At 34.9% G+C, this 8,990-nt stretch overlaps 1 protein-coding gene across 1 annotated transcript; it reads left to right on the plus strand.

The window, feature by feature from the left end:
• Positions 1-738: 738 nt before the first annotated feature.
• Positions 739-8,607, plus strand: rnaset2 (ribonuclease T2). The gene is made up of 10 exons (XM_044097929.1): positions 739-898; positions 2,618-2,695; positions 2,856-2,910; positions 5,479-5,528; positions 5,823-5,880; positions 6,245-6,258; positions 6,349-6,462; positions 6,682-6,727; positions 6,817-6,891; positions 7,017-8,607. The coding sequence occupies exons 1-10, from the start codon at positions 885-887 to the stop codon at positions 7,197-7,199; spliced, it is 687 nt and encodes a 228-aa protein (XP_043953864.1). The 5' UTR covers positions 739-884; the 3' UTR covers positions 7,200-8,607.
• Positions 8,608-8,990: the final 383 nt, after the last annotated feature.

The raw sequence follows: 8,990 nt of genomic DNA on the forward strand, positions 1-8,990 counted from the left end.
AAACACCTTAACTGTTGTGTTACACACTACAGTTGGACTTGAAAGACCTTTGAAGATTATGAGCCCTCTATGATCATTACAAAATATCAAAAGCCATTTATTATTTTATTCTATTTTCACCCAAATAAATTTTCCCATTTAGAGAAAAATAAATAATTGTGTCATACAAGATAGTGTATATATATATATATAGTACAGTACAGACCAAAAGTTTGGACACACCTTCTAATTGAATTCAATTAGAAGGTGTGTCCAAACACACCTTCTAATTGAATTCAATTAGAAGGTGTGTCCAAACTTTTGGTCTGTACTGTATATATTTCTTTTTTACTTTTTTTTTTTTTTTTATATAATAAAATATATAATATCTCCTTTATTTTTAGTGGGTAACATAGTTTCTTTTCAACTTCCAAGTTTTTGCAAACTTCACTTAATTAATTTGCTCATTTGGTGTTTTTGTTGTTTTGCCATAGTGTGACAGTCACATCTGCCATAATACATACGTGCACACATTCATCCATATTTATTATGGTAAAATTGTTATTTATACAAATATTCCGTAAATAACTGTTTTTATTCATTGACCGAATCTATCCAGACCTGGTTGAAAGCGTCGTTGGTAGGCGATGTTCGGAGGAGCAAACGGGACACGGCTTATATTCAACCAAGCAGCCCAAGAATCGGCTCTACGCAGAGACGTAATGACGCAAGATGTCGTTACGACACGATGCTTACGATTGGCTGATCCAACAAAGCCGGTAGTTCAGTGCTGTTCGATGTAAACAAAACTGTTTGTTGGCAAACCACTATGTAAAACCTGACCTAGTTAAGCCGAGATATCAGGAAGGAAGGGCTCATTCAACAGTTATACTGTTTGATGTTCCATGTTTGCAACAAGGTGAGTGAGGTTTGTCAAAGTTATTTTTTCTCTTCTAAAGTAAGCGCTTTAGATTTCAGCATTTTGTTCGGTACTATTAAGGTACTTTCTTTTTAAATATTAAGAGATCGTCGTGTTGTTTTTGAGTTAGTCTGGATTAAATATGCATTTAGTTAATATTTCTTTACAGCCCTTGTGCTCATTACGTCAGTCTGGTCCAAACATTTTTACGAAGATCCCACAGACAGTTTCATGAACAGTCATTGTTTATGCAGTTTTACAGTGTTGAAAAGTGTACAACGCGTACAGTGTATGAGGTTTACATTGGAGTATATTTTTATTTTGCGTTTAGAGTAAAATCAGAAAGGGCGTCTTCCTCATTGATGTCGTAAGGCAGTTGATGGGTATTTAATTTCTTTGCCACCTAAACTGGAAAAAAAGGAGCTGCTAGTTCTCGTTAGATTTCTGTGAGTTGACGGACAGGTTTGAGGCATTTACTACTTAGTAGCAGAGCTACTGCTACCGTTGGTGTGTTGAGTGTGAGAATCCCACTGGCTTATAAGGATTACACTTAATCCTTATAACCTGCAGTTGTCCAGTTTTGCTCTTTCATTTTAATTTGTGTGTGATTTTGTGTCTATGTAGTGACTCTGCATTATTTTATGGAGAAATAAAATAATTATTTCATAATTCCAAACATTTATGAAATAATGACAAATATGAACATTTCATTGTAATAGGATGTACAGTTTTATATGTCATACCTTTTGCCTCAGTTATTAGATTTGTATTGAATTAGTGTTCCTGGCAGGAAACATAAGTGTTACAACACTGTCCTACTTGAATATTTGAGATTTAATGCATTTATCATTGAATGCCATGTAACTTAAGCTGTGCTCTCACAATAATATAAATATTTTAGTCACAATGGTCCAGCTTCCTCACTACACTTATTGCCACCTTCACGGTGGCAACAATACTACTTATCCTAATTTTACATGACTTTGTTTCAAATTAGTGATGGATCAAATTGAATCACAATGTGCTTTTCTGTTCATGAAACCTTTGAAAGTTCTGTTTTTGTGCAGTTTGTACACTTAAGTTTGTGGATTAAACAAATAAATTAGGCTGCGTTGTCATCGTCTTTTATCAATATGATGTCTCTCAGCATCTTCCACTTACCAACACTGTTAGACTGTCATACTGAAATGTAGTTTAGGGTTACCTTAAGAAAAGCATTTACCTTCCTGTTAGAGGCAACCTCATACAAGCATTTGAAGATGTAGAAGCCTTGCAGTCTCTGGGTATTATCAAATAACCTAAAAGTATTTATGCGAGTTAGCGTTTACGTGGTTTTATCTTTACGAGATTTTAAGTTAGAAAATCTGAACACACGATCATTAGGTAATTCTAACTTTTGCTCAATTTGTGTTCAATCTTTGTAAAAAACGGTTATACCAGAAAATGGGAACTGAGCTGAAATCCCACTTACGTAAACAAGATGGGTTAAGTTCCTGTTTATAACTGTGTTCCAGCTATGCTCTGACCTTTCAGTTATGATTTGTGTTATATGTGTATCTAAGGAAACAGTTTCTTCTAAGGGAATTGTCTAATGAGACTCAAAGTTATTTCTTAAGTGACTACATGGAGTATTTTTGAAAAGTTCATAACGTTTTGTGTTGGTGTGGTTTTAAAACAAACTCAGATATGTTTTGAGTTTAATTTCCCATTTTGTTTTAGATCAGCCATGAGACTCCACTTCCCTCTTCTGGTCTGCCTGACAGCAGCTCTGTCCTCTGCTGTTGTTGCTTCACCAATGTAAGAACAAACAGATTAAAAAATGACTAATTGTGCTCATCTGTCACTATTTTTGTTACTTTCTGTTCACATTTGCAGTAATTGTTTCTCAATAAATGTGTGCTGTGATCATTTGAACTAAATAATATTGGAAAAAAGCTTAGAAATGTCTGCATTTCAGCAATTTATGGACCAAACTGATCCTGACACAGCAGTGGCCCAAAACCTTCTGTTCTGTGAGTTCCTGTCTGTCTTTATCTATTGATTTGTTTTATTAGCATTCATCATTTAAACAGAGAATCACAGAGTATGTTCAGTAGTTTTTTAATTTATTGACTATGTACAGCATTTGTTTTCTTATTCGTCAACAAGAGGTGCTTCTTTATAACTTTAGGAAAAATATGTGTCAAATGGAAGACTTGCTCTCACTAAAAAGACAAATGATATAAATTTAAAACATTTTAGTTTTGCTTTGGGTGTTTATCTGCTGTAAATTTCAGCTATTTACAACAAATGTCATCTCAAGACAACTTATGAGACAAACATGATTCATCTAGAGCGGTTTTCACCACTAAGGCGATTTGGGGGGCGCCAGAGCACTTTATGTTTAGGCAGAAAAATAAACCGGAAACTCTAGCTATCTGCAAGATATTAATGGAGTTATCAACAATAATTAATTTTACGCATTTATCATCAACTCTGTGGATTTAGGAAAAGTTGGTACTCCGTGGGTGCAGTAGCGGGATCAGTGGAAATGTTTATGTTAGAGGATGCTGGCCAGTGATGTCTAACGATTCACGCCGGACCACTTTTTCAGTAACGAGTAATCTAACTGTCACTTATTTCAAATCCAGTAGTCAGACTACTAGTTATGTGTATCAAAATCTGTTTTTAAGCGATTATCTTCTTTTGTTATTGTCATATTTAAACAATGGTGCTCACTGACGCCTCTATGCGACAGAAATGTAAACAATGGAGGAGATTTTTTTTATGGTGGAAAAAATCGGAACTATTTTCAGTTTCTGTAAGTCCACATTATTATAAGCGGCTTTGGGCTTCATTTTTTAAAGTCGCATGATTTAATGAGCAGGTTGCGCCTTTTTGGGCTGCTTTTTGAACGTTAAGTTGCTCATTTGGGCTTGGAAATAAGCAGAGACTCACAATAAATCCCAGAATTTGTCCGGTATTAGCAGTAGTTTTACTCCGTGTGAATCTTCATCATTTCCAGGATGATCCTTTAGCTGTGTCTTTGTTAATGTCAAGTTAATGTATTACCTCTGAATGACGCCAGAGATTTATCTTGCTGCAGAAAACTGCAAACATCGAGATGAATATACATCACACAGCGCAATAAAGCAACAGCCATTTAATAAACGAGTCCGTAGTTGGCAATAGTTATAATGGCAAGTTAGCACCGTTATAATTATTAATATTACGGTAAGTGTCGCAGCCATCGGAGCTGTGGAGCATTACATATTAATATTTGTTTATCACATCAAACTCAGGGGCGAACGCAGAATCTGGAGGCTGGGGAGGGGGCTTTAAAATTCTTCTGGAGTTTTCCAGACAACAGTGGACCACAAATTACTCATGTGTTTTAATTTTTGTACCAATCTCCTCTTCAGTTCAACCTTATCAGTGGAGACACATTGTTGATGTTACCATTATAAAATAACTTACAATTAAGTTTGGCAAAGCTCAATGTTTCATATAAGCAGGAGGCAGAGCGTTGTTGTTAGAAGCTGCTGAAAGTAACTAAAAGTTACTTAATCCTGCAGTTAGTTACTTTCCTGCAGTTAGTAATTTTTTGACCTCCCCCTGTGTTTCACGGCCTGATAAAGCAGGCCTTAAGCTCTTTGAAGGGGGGCTCACCCTTTCATACTTTGAAAACCCCTGATCTAGAGTTTGACACCACTAAGTGATTTGAAGGAGCAGAAAATTATGTTTAGACAGACCAAAACTCTAGTGTGCGAGATATTAATGGAGTTATCAACAATAATTAATTTTAAATTTATCATAATTCTGTATTGCATGTTCAATATCTCCGACTACAGTAAAATAAATATTGTGTTTATGTTGCTTGGATGCTGACCTTTGAATCTAAGATTCATCTCAGCCATTTTTTAGTTTGAAGAGGATTTCACCCACTGTCATTTAAAGAGGAGTATGATCAATAACCTAAAGTCATGTGTAGAATTGATGCTGTTTTCAAGCGAGTCTTGGGCATTGTCATGTTAAACAATGGTGCTCACTGATCCGTTCGGGGAAATCTAATCCAGGTGTTTTTATTTTTTTTTTTATACCACGTGATACAAAATCACAAGACTACTTGTCAGCAGTGCGGTTTAACATTGTTCACATGCAAGTTACAGCATGATTTACACATCTCGTTTTTAGGCTTGTTGACAGCACTTTTTTCTGCTTATTGTGCAGTTAGGTTTTATATTATGCTGTGATAAAATCAGACACAAGTAAATTTGGTATGTCAGCAGCAGTGTACTTGGTGTGAATCTTGATCAGTTTCAGATTGTGCTTTAGCTCGGTGCTTTCGAGTTGAAGAGGAAGGGTGTTTAGTGCTGTTTGGCTGGGCTTTCCAGAGATTTATCTTGCTGCAGTGCATAGGATGACATTTGTTGATGAATATACATCACACAGGCGCACGTGCAATCCAGTTTAATTTCTTATTCTTGAGTCAGTGAAAGTCATTACTTACATATACGGTATAATGATTTAGCTCGGAGTAAGAGCTATTTTATTTCATGCAAAAAGACATTACATATTAATATTTGTTTATCACATTTCAGATGGAGCCTTGCCTTCTCAACGTTAGTTACTGGACACTACATGGACTGTGGTAAGAGTCTGGATTTTAATCTTAAATATCACCCTCATGTGTTTTTGAGTTCTTTTACCTTTGGGAGATGAGATGTAAACAATCATGCAGCCTGTGCTTTCCACTCTAACAAAGCTCCCTAGTTTGAAACAATATTTCATATAAGCAATAGGGATGTAAAGGTATATGTTTTTGTATAGAACTGTCATAGATTTAGATTTAGATTCAAGTGTCATCAAAAGGAAACCCCTGACAAATATCCCTTCATTTTGTTAAATTTGTATGTAATTTTTCTGTAATCCCTCTGTGTTTCAGGCCTGATAAAGGGGAATTCTGTAATTCTTCCTGGCATTTCAACTCTAGTGAAATAGAGGTATAGCACTTCTCCAGTCAATTTTTATGACACTACAGATGTACAGAACTAGAATAACCCAGAAATAAAACATTTCCTTTGAATATTAAGATATTGGTTGTGAGCATTTCAAAAGGTGAAATTAATATTTTACTCCTTTGGTGTTTTAACAAGATTATTAGTTTTGTATATGTTCAAATGCGTAAAAAGCATGATGGGGAGACACGTTTTAAAATCTTGTAAAACCGTTTTGTTGATCTACAGCAATTTGTTTCATTTTTGTGTTTACTGCAACCTGGAATTGTGAGTTAGATTTAGTTTTTTTGAGATAAAGCCAAAAAAGTGTTTTGTTCTTAAAATGTCCATATTATTGTCAAAATTGAAGAAAAAGAAAATAATGTCTGGTAAAATGTTATGGTATTAACTTTCAGTTGATCTGCATGTTTTAGCTTTTGATTTATCAGTTAAATGAATTTCCTTTTGCAACAGGAAGTACGAGTGGTCTAAACATGGAACGTGTGCAGCAGAAGCTGCTTCGCTCAATAGTCAACACAAGTATTTCAGCAAGGCACTGGAGTTATATCAGAAGGTGGATTTGAACAGGTAATGTTAGTTACACATTCTTTCACACATACCTGCCTCACACGCAGACTTTGTCATTTTGAACATTTCTGTTTCTAGATCTTTGTACTGTGGGGATTTATAGGAATTATGTTTACTCTCCATGTTTGTTGCCCGTTGTTTAACTTATTTTATGTTGGGGTTTTTTTTGGGTAAAACCAAACATCAGTTTAAGTGAAGATCTGTAATGTTTTATTGCAGCATGCTGCAGAAGGCTAACATTATCCCTTCTGACAAATACTACACCGTAAGTTTATCTATTGCGCTGGATTTATGAAAAGCAGTTTATGAAACTACATTCTTTCATAACAGTAATATTTTCTGTGACTTTTGCAGTTTTCAGATATTGAGCAAGCGATGGAAAATTTCTATGGCGTGAAACCTAAGATCCAATGTGTGCACCCATCAATGGTATAAACAGCTTTTTTTCTTTAAACATTTCAACATATTTGTATTTTCCTGTTTGTAAAGTTTATGGAACTTCTGTTTGACAATAATTATGTTTACTGTTTTTCTTTTTGTTTGTTTGTTTACAGAACTCTGAGTCCCAGGCTTTGGGACAGATTGAGATCTGTTTTGATGCCGACTTCACTCTCCAAGACTGTGAGAAACATTTTGCCACCAATACTCTTTCAAGAGGACAGTGGGACCAAAACAAATCATCTGGACTCAGTGTGTGTTCTCCTGACATACCAGTTTACTACCCTCCTACTTCTTAAATGCAAACATGTTCAAACTGGGGAACTATAGCTCACTAAAAATCTTCTTTTACCTTTTTATGGACAAAAATAGGAAGTTTTTGTTTGTAAATGGATCGTAATTTAGCATGTACACTAATAACCCATTTCACCCTGTTTAGTATTCACATTTAACAATTTTGAGTTTCTGTCAGGTTTACAAATATAATTAGTTGCACATTTTGAGGAATGCTAGAATTCTAGTTGGCTTAAACCTCAATGCTGTTTGCATATACAGCAAAAAAATGGAAAACACTCATGGAAACTAAAATGTTCAGTTTAGTGCAGTCAGTTTTTGTGTCCTATTTTCAGAGGAAACCCCTTACACTGAAAATGTTTTTTAAGGATTTATTAGGTTTACTTGATGATAGACTTTATTTATTATCAGAATTCAGGTGCAAAAGTTGCGTGTTACCAGCAACTTTATATTGCTGAATACCGTGGGAAATATAATACTCCATAGTCTGATCTAATTGGATCATATAGATGTTGAAGAAAAATAGCCCAAGCTTAGAGTCTTGAGGTACTCCACATGGGATTGCTGCTTGCCCTGATTTATTATCTGCCAATAAGGATCACACTTGCTTTGCACTGCAAAAGACATCCTGCTTAGTTTGCCTTTCTGTCAGTGAGAATTTTATGAACCTTTGTTTTGAACAATCAATCAAATTCTATTTGTATAGCACATTTCAGCAGCAAGGCATTTCAAAGTGCTTTACATCATATCAAACACAGAAACACAATGCAACATAGAATCAACAATCAAAACACGACAATAAGACAAGTTCCATCAATAAATTTGTAATTGATTACGTTTCAAATACAATCCTAATCAGGTTGGTTTTTAGTCAAGTCTGCATCCATAAAAGGTTTACCGGTTACACTCCTACTGTGTTAAATCTAACAACCACATCCAGTAAAACGAAAACAGAGGCTTTGTGATTTGTTGTTGTTAAAACGCATCCCATTCAAAGTATTTTTTATTTTTTTATTTTGTTAACTGGTATTGTCTTGATCCAGGGCAATTTGCAAGGTTTTACTTTGTCCTGGGGGGATGAAAATGGCCTTTACTTTAAAGTGCCTTACTTTGTAATTTCTATGTCATTTATTTGACTTTTCTGATGATTGTTCTGCCTTTTGAATTTTTGCCAAGTATATAAAATGATACTCTAAAAAGTTAAATAAACATGAACCGCACGTGATGACAGATTTATTCATGAAGAGTGATTATTTTTAATCATCTGTTCTCTCAGGTTATGTTTATGTGTAGCAAACTGATTGCTTGATGTTAAATAACATTTTCTGCTGTCAAATGTCCTAAAATTAGCCACTGCACAATGCTGTAAGTTCTTAATTTTTAATATGAATAAACCTATCCTTTTGATTCTCACTGGTGTCATCAACTCTTTTGTTTTATACAATGTTTTTTTTAATGCAGAATAAATAGGAATTTATAAGTACAATTTGCTGGGAAAACACTGTAAAACAATTTGACAAAATTACGCGACAGGGTGTTAACAGCTTTTTCTTTTAGCAATGTGATCCAGCATAGATACACTTGTATATTTGTCTCACAGTCTGGCTGTGGGGTATAAATATTAATGTTGTGATCTCCTTACAGAGCCTTAATCCCACTGGGACAAAGACATCAGTCCATAATCCCGAATCTCCGCCCACAGCAGAGCACAGCAGATTGAGTGAACACATTTGATTACATTTTCCAATAGTCCTAAAATGTCCCAAAAAACTGTGTACCTGATGTGACCAAAGCGT

The sequence above is a fragment of the Gambusia affinis genome, linkage group LG02, assembly GCF_019740435.1.
Source record: "Gambusia affinis linkage group LG02, SWU_Gaff_1.0, whole genome shotgun sequence".
In the NCBI taxonomy this organism is placed as follows: domain Eukaryota; kingdom Metazoa; phylum Chordata; class Actinopteri; order Cyprinodontiformes; family Poeciliidae; genus Gambusia; species Gambusia affinis.